General features: G+C 35.3%; 3 protein-coding genes across 5 annotated transcripts; 2 read left to right on the top strand and 1 right to left on the bottom strand.

Annotated features, from left to right (window-relative positions):
* Positions 1–449: 449 nt before the first annotated feature.
* LOC114872420 (run domain Beclin-1-interacting and cysteine-rich domain-containing protein) lies at positions 450–4,529 on the top strand. Of its 3 annotated transcripts, none has more exons than XM_046288020.1 (8): positions 450–1,076; positions 1,257–1,408; positions 1,483–1,666; positions 1,744–3,329; positions 3,397–3,579; positions 3,660–3,842; positions 3,913–4,054; positions 4,132–4,529. In XM_046288020.1, the coding sequence occupies exons 1-8, from the start codon at positions 897–899 to the stop codon at positions 4,330–4,332; spliced, it is 2,811 nt and encodes a 936-aa protein (XP_046143976.1). In that variant the 5' UTR covers positions 450–896; the 3' UTR covers positions 4,333–4,529. The 3 variants fall into 3 exon arrangements, with proteins under 3 accessions (XP_046143976.1, XP_029035411.1, XP_029035412.1); XM_029179578.2 differs by having other exon boundaries at positions 451–1,076; positions 3,913–4,066; XM_029179579.2 differs by having other exon boundaries at positions 989–1,076; positions 1,221–1,408; positions 3,913–4,066.
* Positions 4,530–5,172: 643 nt separating this feature from the next.
* On the bottom strand, positions 5,173–10,231 carry LOC114872413 (G2/mitotic-specific cyclin-B3). Its single transcript, XM_029179569.2, has 8 exons — positions 10,144–10,231; positions 9,325–9,547; positions 8,321–8,572; positions 7,908–8,246; positions 7,367–7,825; positions 7,131–7,286; positions 6,772–7,052; positions 5,173–6,654 (listed from the first exon to the last, which is right to left on the bottom strand). Exons 3-8 carry the CDS (start codon positions 8,543–8,545, stop codon positions 6,603–6,605), a joined length of 1,512 nt encoding a protein of 503 aa, XP_029035402.1. The 5' UTR covers positions 8,546–8,572; positions 9,325–9,547; positions 10,144–10,231; the 3' UTR covers positions 5,173–6,602.
* Positions 9,624–17,325, top strand: LOC114872412 (peroxisome biogenesis factor 1). Its single transcript, XM_029179568.2, has 15 exons — positions 9,624–10,334; positions 10,815–11,030; positions 11,123–11,237; positions 11,369–12,338; positions 12,405–12,619; positions 12,678–12,834; positions 12,898–13,060; positions 13,209–13,371; positions 13,531–13,856; positions 13,968–14,032; positions 14,093–14,152; positions 14,216–14,402; positions 14,493–14,666; positions 15,672–15,784; positions 15,855–17,325. The coding sequence occupies exons 1-15, from the start codon at positions 10,242–10,244 to the stop codon at positions 15,925–15,927; spliced, it is 3,090 nt and encodes a 1,029-aa protein (XP_029035401.2). The 5' UTR covers positions 9,624–10,241; the 3' UTR covers positions 15,928–17,325.
* Positions 17,326–18,568: the final 1,243 nt, after the last annotated feature.

Genomic DNA, 18,568 nt, shown 5'->3' with positions numbered 1-18,568 from the left:
TGCTGGCATCGGGTGTGGCCCCCGATGTCGGCGGAGTTTGGTACATGGCGAAGGGTCAAAGGACCCTCCCTAACGCCCTAGTGCAGGCCACCGTGGTGGTTTTAGTGGGTAAAAATCCCACACTACCTCCGGCCCCTCCCCAGGGGGGCTGGAGGTGTCTTTCTGAAGATTTCCACCACGTTAAAAAAAAAAAAAAAAAAAAATATGTATTTACATCCCCTTTTTAGTCGCCTCTTACGACAGGCAGGAAATACCGTAGCCGTATTCTAAGCCCCCCGAGCCACAGGGGTTATACCGACCTGATATCATCTTGGGGTGTGAGGGACCCCGCTGACTACCTCTGAGCACTGACCTAATATCATCGTGGGGTGGCAGGGACCCCGGTGATTCTGCGTACCGACCTATCATCTTGGGGTGTCAGGGACCCCGGTGACTCTCTCTGTGCAACGAAAAAAATCTCATCTGGGGGTGTCTGAGACCCTTTAAATTATGATCCTTCGAAAACAAAAGCATGTCCAGTCTTTGCTGTGTTACAGTTCACATAATTTATAACCTAATAACAAATGTCATGTGTGTTACTTGACGTTAATGCAGTACACTATCTAATGTATATTACATATTTTCTTACATTAGAATTATGTAAGAAAATAGTTATGTGGTTCCATGTACGTTAAATGATGGCGTACGGGTAATAAAATCCCTTATAATGATGTAACATGAAATTCAAGAATCTCAATACAGTAATAGGAAGTTCGATGAACATCTGCGATAGCATAAGTTAACGTTGTATAATAGATAATGTTCGGCAGATTGTTAATTTCTCTCCAGAAATATTTTACTACGTAACAATAAGTAATTTGTTAATTGAAGTAGAAAAGTAATATTCGATTGTCGGTATGTCCGACGACGCCCATATTAAAGAGCAATGGCAACTCCTACAAAGCCTTCGAACTACTGTAGAAGGTTTGTTAGTCGATGGTGTTTTAAATGTGTGGAATGTTTATGGTGGCCTAAATCGTCTTCACAATGTAATGGAGCGGATATTCAAACATGGCTGTCGAATATTTAATCAAAATGTAAGATAGCGTTCGTCTCCTTATTTTTCTTTGTTCGTTTATAATTTATTTCATATTACAATGGCAATTTTATAATTGTATATAATAAGTATTTTTATTTACATAACATATTGTGGAATAATATTATTTTGATAATGTTGGAAGTAAGAAAAAGTGGAAAATAATAAAATTTATTATAAGGGAGAACCAGATTGTTGGATTTTTATACAAGGATTAAATTGGCTACAACCTTCTCTAGCAATATCACCTGTTCCCACAGAATCTCAAGATTACTTTTCAAATTTGCCAACTCGAATAATATCACAGAAAGATATGTTATGGTTGTATAAAAGGTAATTATAGAAGTAAATCATATAATTTATAAATTTATATAATATAATTTAATAGATCTTATCTTATCTTATAGCTTAGAAAGCCATTCTTTGTCACATAAGCTTTCTTGGCTTTTATCTGACAAGGAACATTTACTTTCCTGTTTTGAACCATGGGCATTTCTATGTCAAGAAAATTTATCTGAGGCCACACTTTTGTGTTTAAGAGCAGTTGAAAGAAATCAGCTTACATTGCTCACAGAAATTGATCCATCTTTAGTAAGTAATATATTTTAAATTACATTTTCATCTGTTTATATTTTATATATTGATCATCTGAACATTTACACTTTTAGTTTTTACCATCTTGGATTTCTCCAAAGGCAAGTCCAAATAGACACCGTAGATCTTCATCATATCCAATAAATTTTCCAATCACAAATTTTAGTGTAGCAAGAGACAAAGCTATACATATTGAAAAATGTCAATTAGAATCATTAAAACTAGCATCAGATAACAAAGCTAATCAGCAAAATGAAAAAAATGAAACTGCAATATTAGATACCAAAGATATAAATGATATACCTTTAAAAACATGGAATAGTCTTTCAGAATTGACAAAAAATTCTAAAACTCCACAAACAAGTTTTCCTACATCTTCATCAGTTACTGCAAATACAAGCTCATATAGAAGTAATGATTCACAGACTGCAACTGTTGAATTATCAAAAATAATTGATGTAAACTATGCTGAATTAAAACAGTCTACACCCATGGTTATGGATAATAAATTACTTGTAAAGCCAAGAACTCCAATAAGAAAAATAAAAAATAAAGTTAAGCTGAAAGAAAGTTATGCTACTAAAAAATCTAGTGAAGAGTCTGATGCATTAAATAGTGAAGACAAATCGGTAAACACGGTAAAAGAATATTGTATTCCATTTACTAAATCAAATAAAATTGACGCAAACAAAGATAATACAGATTCCGCAGAAATAAATATATCTGAAAAGCCAAGAAGAAGAGCTTCATTTTTACCTGGATCAGCGCCTGAATTTACTGGTCCATGGAATTTAGAAATCGAGGGTCAGAAAGACATAAGAACACCAAAGAAAAGTTTCATGGAAGATGGAGGGAGTAGTGTACAACCTATGGCAATAGGATATTTTCCACGACCAGCGGAGGGTCAAAGTTTAACAAGCTTTTTAGCATCTGCACAATTTTCCCGAACTAATGCCGAATTAGACAGAGAGAATGCACATTTTAGTGTTTCTGAGGCTATGATAGCCGCCATTGAACAAGTAAAATGCAACAAACAGTGGCGTCTTATGGAAGAAGCAGCCGAAGAAAGTGATGAAGAGATAAATAGCTTAAAACAAAGAATACGATTGAGACGCCGTCAACGGCAAGAAGAACGGTGTAAAGGAAGAACATGGAATCGTGACTTGCTTAGTGATGGAAAAACTGATACAACAACCACTGATCAAAGTATTAGTCCGTTGTCAACTTCATCTGATACTCCATCCGAGAATATTTCTACCGATGATATAGAAGATCTAGAAGTAGACGATGAAAGAAATGCAGTAAAGCTTAAAAATGCTGGGATTTCAATATCTATGGCATCATTATATTCGGATGCAGATTTGTATCAAACATCTCCTCTACATGGAACAGAGTCAACATTAACTGACAGCAGCATGTCTGCGGAAGGTGTAGCTCTATCGCTTCTCAGTAGGTTTAGTGAGAAACAATTACCAAGAGCGAGCGAATTACAGTGGCTTGTCTCAGAGAAAGATGCACCGCAAAGACTGTTACCACTACCCAAAAGTTGGCCAATCAGTCCAGACGAAGCAGAAAATTCCCAATCAATTCCACTGCGCGGAACCACAGAATGGGCTCCACCGAGACCTCAAATTATTTTCACACCACATCCTCCTCCAGTGTAAGTTTACAATTTTAGTAAGCATCACCAATAATTCCATAATTTAATTTCATGTTTGTATCTTTAGGCGGCGAACTCTTATAGCTAAACAGAATTACAGGTGTGCAGGATGTGGAATGAAAGTTGCAGTAAAATATGCAAACAAATTCCGTTACTGCGAATATTTAGGTAGATATTTCTGTACCGGATGCCATACTAATCAAGTGGCACTAATACCAGGAAAGATTTTATCTAAATGGGATTTCAATAGGTATACAAATTTAATAAAGACATACGTAATTTATGAATTTTCATAAATTATCATACTTATTTAATGTTTTTTTCATGCAGATATTCTGTATCGAACTTTTCATACAGACTATTGGATCAAATGACATTAGATCCATTATTTCAAATAAACGATTTAAATTCATCATTATACAGGCGCATCAAACAATTAGATAGAACGAGATTATTGCGTATACAATTATATTTCTTTAAAGACTTCTTACTTACGTGTAGATTTGCAACAAGGTATACTGTTTAATCATTATTTCCAATTTCTGAACTGTAATATATTAAAATATATTTTTATTTCTAATAGTGTTCAAGAAGTATTGAAAAAGGAACCAAGTTACATATTAAACGAACCTCATGTGTATTCCATTCAGGATCTGATGCATATTAAATATGGTATTCTGCCAATTAGATTACAAGAATTAGTTCAAGTTTGCAATATGCACATTGTAGGTTGTGAGGTAATGTTCTAAAGTTATGTTGTACATTTGTTTCCTCTAATAAAAGTGGATTTTATTCGTTTCAGTTATGCCAAGCTAGAGGATTTGTATGTGAACTATGTTGCTCTAAAGACATTATATTTCCATGGGAATTGTTAAAAGTTAGTAGGTGTGAATTGTGTGGTGCATGTTTTCATAACGAATGTAAGCAAAGCTTTAATAAAACTGATTGTCCGCGTTGCATTCGTTTACAAGCTAGACGAATATCCAGAGAAGAACAATTTTGACACACGGTAAAAATATTCTATGTTATATATTTGTATATGAAAATTAAGTTAACGATTTGAGTGAAATGTGAGTCATTAATTCTAAAGAATCGGATTTTCCAATATCGTATTTCAAATTCTATCTTATTTAATATAAAATTGATAATAATTTAAGCATTGATCAAAGATCTATATATTATTTTTATGTGCTACTATGCCGCAATATTTTCAATTACTTGAAATTTTTAAGTATAGCATTTTATAAAAATGAAAATTTATTTAATGTAATTATGTACGAATGAGACGTAGTAAAGACTGAAAAATGTGATATTTAAAATAATTATAATTTTATTTTTAAAGTATTTCTTATATATTTATTTCTCTCTATTACGTAACTATTTAATATTACGTACACTCCTACCAACGAATATAGATATAATCTATTATAATTTATTTGCAAATAATTAAAAGTTATTTTTGTATTAAAAACCATGTAAATGATATTATACTATATAAAGAAACTGAAATATTATTTTTACTTTTCTAATATTTAGTGAATCTTAATTTAATAGACTTTAATGTAAATAATATAAGAAAATTAATATACAAGTTATTGCACGTTTTAAGGATAGAATGTAAAATGGCAATAACATTTTGAGTAAACTGGTTTATATAAATACTATCGTTATATTAAAAGAAATAGTCATAAATGCTGTACCTGGTTATTATCATAATTGAAAGTATGCATTATGTATAAAAGTTGTTAACTTGATCGAAGTTTATAATAAAATGTTTTAAAAGCTTTAGTGTTCTTTTATTTTCTTACAAAAAAATGCACGAAAAAATTGTATCTATAAAAAATTAAAAATCATTATTTGATTTTATTAAATTACACTTTGTTTACAATAGTTCACATACACACATCTTACAAAATAATAAGTGATAGTACATTCACTGTCAGTAAAAAAATATATTATAATGATATTATATACACCACCTAATTTCAATAATTCTTAAAATTCTATGGTATCCTTATTCATATGGTAAACTATAAAGAAATCGTTCTAAGTTTGCCCTAGTAATCTTTAGAAATATGTACACATTGATGATTGTGGTCAGTATGTACAACTACTTTCTCAATCTGACATATATTTTTTGAAGAACTAGCCTAAATATTTTCTAGTATACAAATTGCATAAAGATTGTGTACGTGAGAAAATTTTGATGCATTTCATTATACCAAAGTTTTAAATACATTTATATCACAGGTGGTATTTTGTAGAAAAAAATGTCATATTTATTAATAAAAATAACTAATAACTATGACAATATAAAGTTACAAAAAACAATAGATCTGTTTTCTAGACTCACATTATGTATGTAATTAATACTATGTAATTTCATTTAGAATGGCAACTAACGAGAAATTACTTTCTCTATAAATTATGTATATACTTAAATTATCATTTTTCATGCAATTTGTCGACATATAAATTAATTTTTCAATTGTTTCGCTTGTAAACGAAGAAAATTTTATTCTTAATTTTATGCTGAGCAATGATTAAAGAGATTTACTATAAGTTCGGTAATTATTATGTAACTACCTTAGAAGCATACAATTTGTTATCAGTCTATAAAGTGTAACAACAATGCATAACAATACGCCACACTTCCTATACGGCTTGTTAAAACACAAATGCCGCATAATTTCCCGTCTAATCATACATGTATATACGTACCAATCCAATCTATGATAAGGTATTGTATAATAATATTACATATATAAAATGAAGAAAAAAAAAAATAAAAGATTTACTTCAACCTTCCATGCATTAAAATGATTTTGGAAATATTAATTTCTTTTATCTGAATTTTTATGGTGTATAAAAGCGTGGCGCTAAAATAAATTTCTCAACAAAAATTAAAATAACTTACAAATACTGAGATTGTAGAATAATATAGAGATACTAAGTGTATAAATACAAAAAAAAAAAAACTAAAAAGAGAAATTATGGCATGTGCCGGTCATATTGGATATGTATAAAAATTAAATTAAATTTCACAGTCGTTTAAATTTTTAAAGTTTTTGATTAATTAATAATTTGAATTCTATTTCGCTTCAATTTTATTATTACGCAAATTAAATAAGGTCATTTTGATTTGCATGTCATTGCTCAGTGATCATCTTAATTTTTTATGAATTTCATTACAGGCTATCTAACAATAATGAGGCAATCCTGCATATTATTGTCAACCTCAGCTTTTATTACCTACAGTTTTTTTTAAGCTATTTATATATCTAAAGTATCTTTTAATGGCAGCTTCGCTACTTCAAAGAATATCCTAAAATATAGAAAAAAAAATATTAAAAAAATTTTGAGGTTATTTCAAATACTCTTTTATATATTTAAAAACATATGAAATAATATATGAAATTTAAAAACATATTTAGAAACTTACTTGTGACTGTATTTGTTGCGGACCGTGGTTAAGGCTTCCTTATGTTTTCGATGTAATCCTTGGTTTAAGAGATTAGCAATGTCTTTTATGTCTTCAACTTTATAACTACTATAATATTCTAGAGTCGGAGTCCATCCTCCTAGATCTTTCATCTGTAATGCAACTAGAAGTGCAGCTGCAGCCATTTTACTATCACTGAACATTATTGTAGAATAGTCCATCAGCGAGTATTCCAAAATATATCTGGCTAGGGTTAAAGTTGGCATCGACACTTTTGCACACTGTTCACAAGCAATATAATTATTATAATCATAGACTTCGAAATAATTAAACCAAATTCGGTTATTAACGAAACTTACCCTAGCGTATCGTCTTAGAAACCTATAGGAAAGAGGTATACCAAGATCAAAATCAATTACTTTTAAAACACTCATTTCCATTCTAATTAATTCTCTTTGTGTGTAAGCACCGTCACATATATACAAAAAATCTTCAACCATTGGAGGTATTCTTTCCTATAACATTTATAATAAAATTCAGTAAAAAATATATTTTTATTCATTAATATAATTATATACGAATAATTAATACTTACGTCGTATTTACTCGCTATGAAAAGACTTGCAGCACCTAACAATTGCAATGTTTCTTTTCCAACTGTTACTTTTGTAAGGTACAAATCAACTAATTTCACAGCCAAGTACAAAGTTTCATGGTTCAGTTCAAAGGACTCTTGAACCTCTACCATCCAATCAACTAATAATGCTCTCATCCACCGGGATAGGCACACTTGTTTATCCATATAATCTCCAATGGGAAATAAGCGTTCTCTATCTTTCAAATAATTAAAGATATCCATGGCATAGTGTGAAACCTGAAATGGATCTAACCAATTCTCTACATCAAAATCCCATTGAACTCCTTCAGGTAAGTTTCTCTCAGGAACAGCATCTAAACATGCTGCTATTGATTTTTTTTCAGTTTGTGCAGGTACTTGAGGTACAGTTGTTTCACTTTCTTTTTCAGACTTTTCAGAATTTTCACTATTTTCAGGCTGTAAACAAAATTTATATGAATATTAAAAAATTTAATGTAAGTGTATAGACATAATAAACCATGCTGCAAAGATCATTTACCTGAATATTGCTTCTTCTAGATTTCTTTGAAGTGTCATCACCCACATCTTCTAATGCACTTACATACAAAGAACTGTCCTCTGATTTTTCTAAGTCTAAACTATGTCTAACATTTATAATTGTACTAGCTACTTCAGTTTTCTTGTCATCTTTTTTCACTGATTTTACACGGGGTGGCACTGGCTTTGGTTTTGGAGGTATTATTTCAGGTTTAGTCACAACTTTTTCAAGCGTTCTAACAGAACTTGTCTGAGTGAAAGGTTTTACTTGAGTACTGGTAGCTTTCTTAACAGTTTTCTTTGGTTCTTGTTGATGTGTTCCCAATGTCTTTCCAATAGCCTATTATTTTATATTGTATTAGAATCCTAATAAAAAGAGCTCAAACAAGAAATAAGAGTACTTGAGAGACATACATTAGTGATGTTTCCTAGTGCAGATCTTTTTGTGGTTTTTTCCTTTGGTGGGGATGCCTCTGCTTTTCTTTTGATACATGGATCTTTTCCAAGAACAGGTGGTTTAAGTAGAACATTATGTAGCACAGCATTCTGACTTCTTGTTACTCTTTTTCTTGCATTTGTTATGTTAGTACTACTTTGTTTATTTTGTGCATTTGAAATTTTAGATGGTGCCATTCTCATAAACAAATTAAAAGATCTGCCCTATCCCTGTATAAGCGAGAATATTTATTAGATTTAAATTGTTAGTTTTGAGTAATGTTATTAATGTTACATGATAATTTTATTCTACTCTATACACATATGCATATTACTAGTTACAATTATAGAGGAACAAAAATGATTGATTATTTATAAAAATATGTATAACTTTTAAAAATTAATTTCACAATAAAAGCTACGAAAATTTTCGTATACGATGAAATGGATATTTTGTAAGAAAATATACAATTTTAGGAACGGTATGTTCCGTATACGTGGATGAGCAACACGATATTTTATAATTAACATTTAAGGAAACTTTTTTGATTTTTTCGATATTTAATGTAATTTTGTAATAATTTATTTAATTTTTGATTAATTAGTTGTCAAATTGAAGTCACTTTCTGTTAGAAATCGAGAAATTCACCCACGTTTTTCCTACACGAATTCTGGTTATTGACTTGATTCTTGGAACATTGCATTCACAGGGATAAAAACGCGGGAACGTAACACAGGAACATATTAGACGAAATGTGGGGATAGCAATTTAATAATTTGGAAATTTTGATCTAACCTTTAGGTATAAGACTGCAAGAGGAAAAAGCAATAAAATAAGTAGCAAATATAAATTTTTCGTAACTATTGCAAAGACAAGCGATCGCGAAAACAAGTCAAAACATTAACTAACACATATGGTAGGGTGACTGAATATTTATATAAAATGTTGCTTTTTCAGTACTAAATGAGTTATTACGATTTACCTGACGGTATGAATTATTATCTGATATGCTCCGGTGCGATGGTATCTCTCATTTATGAAATTCTTAAGCCCCTAGTACGTCGCCGTAGCATCCATTCGTTTCACCAGAGCAACTGAAGTTGACGTTGTTCAAAATATCACAGTTACTGTTGGCGCTTCCTGTGATTGGTCCACTTCAATATAGGACAACCAATCGGAAGCATGGAAACACCCGTGACCGCCACCTATCGATAAAATATACAATCGACTGAGTGCTTCATTTATTCAAAACGCATCAACTTTTTTATATTTCATGCAATTAATGGTTTATCATTTCTCTGAATCTTAAAACCTTTATTTCATGTATGTAAATGTTCAATATTCAACATGTGTCATTTACAGGACTAATCTTACTCACTTTTAAGCTAGTAACAGAATCAATGTTAATAAATCTAACGTATTTAACTCGTAGATAGAGAAAGTATTTATTCTGTAATTGTACAATTACTTGTATATTTGTTCAAACAATTACTATAATATTTGGTTTAAGAAATTATTTATATATGCCTTAACTTGTTGAACATAATTAGCATACTGTAAATAAGTTTCACGTGAACACCGCGAACTAAATGTTTCTAACAAACAATTAACCTTTGACCTGCATTTATGTAGTCGTTCAGTTCCAAGTAAAACGCAAACACGTTTAAAATTCAAGTTAGAAGATTAAATGATCAATCATATAACAATAAAAAATTACGAAAACATATTTCAGTTTGTCAGTGTTCGTTAACCTAATCGAACAATTATTTTTGATTTTATCTTGTGAAAAGTTGTCACGTACCGAATATTTATCATATGTTCTCTTCGTGCATGTGCGTCGTTCTTATCGTCTTCTAACTTTCGGTTTCATTGGTTTTTGAGTTTTATGAGTGAACGAGAATGCAAAGTGAACGTTTTCTGATTAAATATATAACAGTGAACAATTGCTTTGCCTATTTGCCGGACACCTGGCTACGCAAATTGGAAACTAAGGTTGGTGTTGTATAATTTCCTAAACAACTAGAAATAACTATATTGTGAAACACGTATTATACACACAATAGTGAGAAAATCTGATATGCTGCTCAGAATTTGACCGACTGAGTTTTCCTGTAAAAGTGTTGTGTTATTCCGCAACACAACACTTGTGTGTCGGCAAGGTAGGGAATTACATAAAAATGGTAAACAAATTTTTTTCGAGCCGCCAAAAACTATTTTCGTAGATAGTTCCTTTTGCAAAATGAAGCTTATTTTAAAAATTTGGCCTGAATCGGAGCCTAACGATTTTTCGAAATTTCGTCGATAATTTCATGTATGAAAACTACTTTACCTTATGTAAATAAAAAAGTACTCTATATTATTATTAGATGGTCGAAAAGGTAACGCATCTATTTTACCTTACATGCAACACTGAACATGGTAGGCTTCTCTAGGGCTTCTGAACAATTTGTTAAAAGGTTTGATAAATTATAGGAAAATGTAATTGAAATATTGCACAAGGATAAAACGTATTACGTGTCTTGTAATGCAAGACCGAACAACAATGAAACTCTATGCCTGGGTACATCCTTTGCTAGAAGTTTAAACATCAATGAAGGTGACGAAGTCTTTGTGTCTTCGATAAAAGATGTGCCATTCTTAACAAAAATCAACGTCGCACCTCGCACCGCGAACGACAGAGAGATTCTGGTGGGTTGTAATAAAATTCTATAATAAAAGGATGTGTATTTGCTAAATTCCTTGGAATTTTTTGTAAATCAAAATAATGGTCTTTTTCGAAGGAATTACAAATGGAAAAGGTGCAATCCACGCTGCTTAATCAAATTCGCGTAGTGGCCAAAGAGCAACCAATTATTGCGTGGGTGTCGAAATTTTCTTCCGTAACATTAATTGTAGGCAAGTATAACAATTCTTCTTCCACTGAACCCAAGAATTCTTAATATTACTAATAAAAAGTAATGAAATGTAATTAAAATGTGACTAAAGTACTCCGTCATAATGCCTTGAAAAATTTTCTTTTCCCAAAGAATCTTTAGAACCAAATTATAAGTGTGGAAAGCTGGAACAATTCTCAGAGATCCACGTGGGTGACACAGTGGCAAACGCTAAATCAGAATCTTCAAGTGACCTGAGCAAACAAAATAGCGTCACGAATAGTCTGCTCACTGGTTTCAGAAGATTGTTACCATTTTCTAGCGAGCGAGTCACGTCCAAATCGCAAGAGAATGAAATGGAAAGAAATCGAAAACTTTTGCAAAGTTTTCGCAACAGAAAGAAACTTATGATTTACCGAGTTCACCCTATGCCAAAGTTGAACCCTACAAAAAATAATCCTTTCAATGTAACTGCTGATTGTCCCTATCACGTGTTTGTCCCAAGGAACCAGGCGCCAAAATTTTCAGGCAATTTTGCAATTTGTCGCGTGAAGAAGATCGCAGAGGACAAACAGTATGCGAATGTGACCAGCACTAATTTTCTCAGCAAGCTGGACTCTCCTGTCCCGCAATTGTCCACCGAATTAACAGTGAGACTATTCATCCTGGAGGACCTATTCGATGGATCACATAACAAGGATCATTTTAATGTTAATTTCCTCCACACGAGCGTTTATGTCTCGGATAGTTTGAGGATCGGTTTGAATCTTAAAACAGGGTCAAAGATAAGCTTGTACCTGGTGGAAGAGTCCCAGAACACTGTACCCTCTTCCATCGAGCTGTACTCCTGGAAGAACTCGGTGTCCATAGACAGTTTTCGGAATTACGTTGAGACACACTCGAATCCTGAGAAATTGTTCATCAATTCTTGCGCTGTTCTCTTTGTGGATGGTAATTGTTGCGTTTTAAAAATTTCACCGGAGGATTGCACGTATGCTGCAATCGATGCGACTGATTTGAAGAAAATGAAAGTTCACACGAGAACTGTGAACGAGGAGAGTCATTTAAGGATACCTTCAGGGTTGGATCAAGAACATTCTAGTCTGGAGAAAATTTTCACACGGTAATTTTTTGGGTGTAAGACTATGAGTAGATTGTCGAACTATGGCAAAACGTTTCTTCGTTTCAGATATTTAAGCAACGTTTTGACGGAGTGTCAACTCACTCTGGATCTCAGTCTCGGTCTGCGGACGCGATTGGGCTTTGAATATGATCGAGAAAATATTTTAATTTCCGGGGTAGTTGGTTCCGGTAAAACTACCGTCTGCAAAGTACTTATGGAATATCTGGAAAGTCCGCCGTATTTTGTGCACACTCACATGATTGATTGCAGATCGTTAAAAGGTAGTTTTTGTCGAATTATTCTTTCATTTCTATCGGTAATTGATGAATTTTTCTTCAGGAAAAAAGGCTGAAATGTGGCAGAAAATTTTAACAGTTGCACTCAACGAGTGTGTCTATTATCAACCTTCTGTATTATTTCTGGACGATATAGAATCTATCACAGTTGCATCAGCAAATGACGAAGAGAATACTCCGGACGCTATGAATGCTGCGAGGTACTTACTTCTTCGATTTTCTTGGTGCTTTCATAAAAACAAATGGCACTTTTCATTTTATAGAATCACGGATATGCTGATTAACACGGTGACACAGTATCAGGAAACTTATTACGTGTCGGTGATTGCTACCTGTGCAGGTATCAATAGGATAGGTCAGAAACTAAGGCCAGCAAGAGGGTGTCATTTCTTCAGAACTATTTTGTCCCTTCCGAATCTCGAAAAGGTATTTGATCAACTAAATTTGTAAGTGTAATTTGAAAAACTAGCTTGTAAATAGAACTATCAAGAAATTATGATGTTAATCAACAAGCAGTAGTATTAACATTATTGTGGAATTTCTGCTTATCCTGTAATTTGTCCTTTCTAATCAGACGGATAGAATCGATATTTTGCAATTAATGCTGCGGGACAAGTGGTACGTGCCAGGAGAAGACGTGAATTGGGATTACTATGGAAACAAGACCGAGGGATGGATGGTTCAAGATCTCGTGGATCTTGCTAAGAAAGCCACGTATGTTGCTTGGGTTCGTCACGGTAATGAAATCTCTGTTAACCATTCGTTAAAAACTTTCGAAATAGATAAATAAAATGTTAAGTAACCGAAACCTTAGAACTTCTATAAATCTATAATAAATAGTATCGATAAAGAAACTTACGCTGGTAACAAGATTTCATGAAACGTTGATTTTCCAGGTGAAGAGGAAGGCTCCAAGCCTCCTGTCGTTATCGCAGAAGAAGACATGTCGAATGCGTTGAAGAATTCCACACCGATGTCTTTGCGAGGCATACAACTGTACAAAGGAGCGGGTCACCTTTGGTCGGACATTGGTGGTCTGGCTGAGGTGAAGAAGTCCCTCGTGGAGATTCTCCAGTGGCCGTTGAAATATCCTGAAGTGTTCAAGAATGCTCCAATCAAACTCCAAAATGGTGTTTTATTGTACGGTATGCCTGGTACCGGAAAGACAATGCTAGCCAAAGCGATCGCCAACGAGTGTGGCGTGAATTTAATTAGCGTCAAGGTAGGTATTAATCAGGATATTTCATTCTTAATTTGCACAACTTGACATTGATATCGGTAAGTTTCTGAGGATTGAATTGTCTTCCTTAAGAAATTTTAATCTTTGTTTCAGGGTCCAGAATTATTATCAAAATACATAGGTGCCAGCGAGGAGTCAGTTAGGAACATGTTCGAAAGGTAATAAGATTTGACGATTAAACATGCAGATATTCAATATACAGGATGGACTATTTACAGGGCTCTTCGTGCAAAACCGTGTGTCTTGTTCTTTGACGAATTCGATAGTCTTGCACCCAGGTAAATGAATCATTAGCTGATAGTATTCTTCGATTACTATGCCTTTGTTCTATTCAATTTTAGACGAGGTCACGATAGTACCGGTGTGACAGATAGAGTAGTGAATCAATTGTTAACGCAAATGGATGGAGTGGAGGACAGAGAAGGTGTTGCGATCGTGGCTGCTTCTTCGAGACCGGATTTATTGGACCCAGCTTTGCTGAGGCCTGGACGTCTTGACAAAGCATTGTATTGTCCATTACCAGATGAGGTTCATTTTTTCTTTATCCACTATTCAATTTCTTATATGAAATTGATCGCAAGATAATTAGGTACATGGTTTTTTAAAATAATTATGTAGGCAGATAGAGAGGAGATTTTAGCAGCACTTTGCAAGGCCCAGAAGATAGACACGGTAGAATTGGATTTGAAAGAACTGGCTATACTTAGTTCACAGTTCACTGGCGCGGATTTGAACGCTGTTATCACGCAGGCTAAATTATCAGCTTTCGAAGAGGCTGCTGAGAATCTCACCGTGAGTATGCATGTTTGTTTGAAAAATAATTTCAAATGAAACACATTCAAACGAATACTTTACGATACATGGACGTTTGGACAGAGCTAGAGAAACGAACGTTGAACAAAACAGGACCAGAAATGGTTTCTCTGTTTCTAACGATCGTCTGGTTTTGTCGCGAATCCTGTCGTATCTCCTTGCTGCAATAATGAAAAGCATTTTAGCGCGACTCGGCTGGAGAATCGTTTGTAGGGAGGCTTCCAAAGTAAGATAGTGCGTAATGATGATAATATCGTTAGGTGTACATCCCGGTTATGTATATAGAGTGGCGTCGAGGTAGCTAGGTGGGTTAGGTACGGTGCGATATAACTGAGGAAACGTAGACCAGGTTTATTAGCGCACGATGCCGAGAGCACAAGCCATCCCCCATCTCGCTCCACTTCATCCTGGCCTACGCCTCGCTGAACGTCGAGGGGGTTATTATCTTATGCGTTATAATGATACACGGTTTAGGGCCTGCAGCGGTCCTGTAAAATCGAAAGGCAGAGACACCCTGCTCCCACCTTGAAGTCGCGTCCTGTATCCATCGGTCTCTTATACCATCCATATCTTTTCTTCGACGTTTGTCGGGGTGGTTATCAGATAACTTTACCTTGGGAAGGTAATTAGGTGGTAGCATTCTATAGCGAAGTGTCAGAATAAGTAGAATAGAAATGTAAAAAAAAATTATTAAGATACGGTGATATTTAGGTGGTAGGTGTAGAAGGGTTGTCGCCTGTGTAAGGGGGAGACGGCTCCATTAATTAACTCCCTACGTGGGGGGGAACAAAGTTGCGTCGGCACTTACCTACCGGAAGAATACGAATATCCAAACTGTACGTCTAATTAGCGAGCGAGTTTCCTGAGCGCGACGCGTTTCGAGTGGAACGCGTCTCACTGATAAGCGATAATGTCTATAGGTAGATTCACGGTGTGTTTCTACCTTAACGCGGTAATTAATGCCTTTTGATGGTTGAATTTCAGGATGGGAAGATCACGGTGACAGATTTTAAAGTCACCCAACGACATCTGATAGATTCCATCGGGTCCACTCATCCATCTCTGTCCGGACCTGAAAAAGAAAAATATACAAGAATGTGAGTACTTCTTAAAATCATTTTATTTGCTTTTCTTTCGTATTAACTATTTGTTTCTTATTTTTTGTAGTTATACCAGATTCACGGGGAACGATAATTTTATGAAGGATCTGGTGAAGAATCAAAAAGCTACTTTGGCATAAGCCTGAATGAATTCATATAAGGGATCATCTTTTTACCTATCTATTTTCGTAAAAGAATAGAAGATTCAGAAAGATACAATAAGCAAACGAAAAATATACATATTGTATAATTATTATCCTCCTCTATTGGAAGATTAGGTCTCGATTAGTCCAGTAGCTGATTATTGATCCCAACCTCGTTGAATCCCCTGTACATCGGTTATATTTTCATTTTATCACGTATACGTGGATGCAGCTCGTAGGAGGTGGGTGGAGGGATGCAGGGGATTCAGTTTTCCTCGTTTAGCCGAGTATAAGCGTAATCCGGATGCCTGCGTCTCTCAAGAAACTCAGCCTCGTTGGCGTCGTTCCGCGAAGCTTAACATCGCGGGCACAAGAACTTTTCGTATTAATAATCGGTATAATAATTAGTATTTTCATGCGCGACTTAGCAGGAAGGAGGCACGCGGCCGACCAAGAGAGAACGAGCACCGAACTTCGGTGGATCTTGATTTTAAGTTCGGGCGAAGGAGGCACATATTTCACCCCGCTAATGTCCCGCCAGATAAACTACAATATTAGCTGCCTTCGCTCGTGATTTAATTTAACTTTGCCCCGGCGCGACATCCGCCTCTAGCTTTCGGCTGCCTCCCTCTTCAGCCTGGTTAACCAACATCCCTAACCACCAGCCTCGACCCGCCAGTTACGTCGACATGTGTTCCTGCTTTATAGTTTTCGCGGCTGGCATAAGCGGATTCCAAAGAAATTACGCGCTGATATTACTCTCCGTTTGGGAATTCAACGTGTCGCGACTGTAATTATCATTTCGAAATTTCAAGTTTTCACTCGTCACCTTTGAAAATTAATAAATTGACAGGTAAAGTCAGCGTAGGAATACGAACTTATGGAAACGCTACGACAACACCGGAAACCAGGAAACGCCGGTAAACGTGAGGGCAAAGAAACTTGCGCTCTTGGATTATTCCTCGAAGAATTAGGATGGCATTCAAGCCCGATGGAAAATCATGTTCGCATTGTCGCGTGTCCTTCGAACGCGGAGGACCGATGTTTCGACCGATGCGACGCGACGTTTCCGTCCTCGGCGCGGAAGAAAGGTGACGGAACGAGAGGAGACGGCGAAGTCAAGTTTTCGAATGTCAAGGTAACGAGATTAGCGCGACGAGAAACGGTAATCAGGGATAAAAATGCTACGACCGACGGCATTTACGCTAACTAATCTTCTTCAAGAGGCGAGGCGGTGTAAACGGAGTTAGCACCAGCCAGCTCCGCGTTTCTCCACGCTTTCCCGTCGCTCGGTTGCCTTGTTAGCCGGATAATTGGCCATTTTTATGCTAAACAGACCCGCGACTGTTACTGCGGCTCGCATTCTCGTTTTCGCCTTTCTTCCTCTACTTCTTCTGCTCCATTGATCGGCCACGCTTTTGTTCTTCGCGTCTAACACCGCGAATTACAATATGTACCTTAAGATGTATTAAAACAACGATCAATAAAATATTCAATTAAAAAAACTGTTTCTCTATGCTCTTTCTTTCTACCATTTTCCCTCTATCTCACGGTTGCTACAAGATAAGGCAGTAACGTCGGTCGGTGGCACGGTAAGGCGATTACCAAATCGTGGAAATGCATTCCTCTGGTCACCACTATATGGGTGATAGCAAGAGAAAAGAAGGAAAGATTTTCCCTGTTTCCATTCTCGATTGTCTCCATTCGTATTGAATCGAAACGAAACGTAGCTTTATTTCTTATAATTGTTATTTCGACGTTTCAACGTTCTTCGAGATTTTCGTGACGAAAATTTGGAAATTACAGTAATCCAAGCAGAGGAGATTGAAATTTCCTGACACAGATTCATCGGAAGCAGAGGCGAGAATGATATTCGTTGACGCGATGCGAAACAATTTGGTGACCGCGATTCGATCCCGTGAATTACGCGAGCTGGATAGCTGGAAGCTGGGAACGGCAGGGTGTTGCAAAAATACAGGATGAAAATGCAGAACAAGGAGGCAAAATCCATCTAGTGATTTCACAGGCAATTATGCCGCGGCGTCGCGCTGGCCTGGGTTACTCTTATTTAACGCCAATGTGCGCCGAGAGCACGCCTCAACGCCCTTGCACCGCGATCCCATTTGCGCGAAATTGTCAATGATAGAATGGCAGATTGAAAACTCCGAACATTCAACGTCTCCCTTCTGTGATGCTTTCATCTTTTTCCACGACATGGCCGACTATTCGTTCTATTATTTTCATCCTTTTCTTTCATTTGAAAAGTTTAACGATAATGATGAATTAATTTGTCTAATCGTGATTAATTTCTACTTCAATTTTATATCTGCATGAGAAATGAAATAAAGAACCATATTTTTCTTAATCGATCATTAGAGTGTGATAGTTTAAAAAGAAGAAATAAACTCGCGGCTTTACGATCATTTCAATGACACGAACATTGCAGAAGGAAAATCGTATGGACATGGCTTAAAGTCGTGCTTGTAGAACAAACGTCCTCCGCAAATACGAAGGTTCCCGTTAAGAGCAGAATCGTAAGAGTATCGATATGTTCCGAAGAGTTTCTCTAATAAATTGCACTCGAAATGTAACCGATCCCTCGGAAGTGTCGACGATATCACTCGTCTGTCGATTGAAT

The sequence above is a fragment of the Osmia bicornis genome, chromosome 11, assembly GCF_907164935.1.
Source record: "Osmia bicornis bicornis chromosome 11, iOsmBic2.1, whole genome shotgun sequence".
NCBI lineage: Eukaryota > Metazoa > Arthropoda > Insecta > Hymenoptera > Megachilidae > Osmia > Osmia bicornis.
This window is presented reverse-complemented; position numbering and strand designations above follow the sequence as displayed.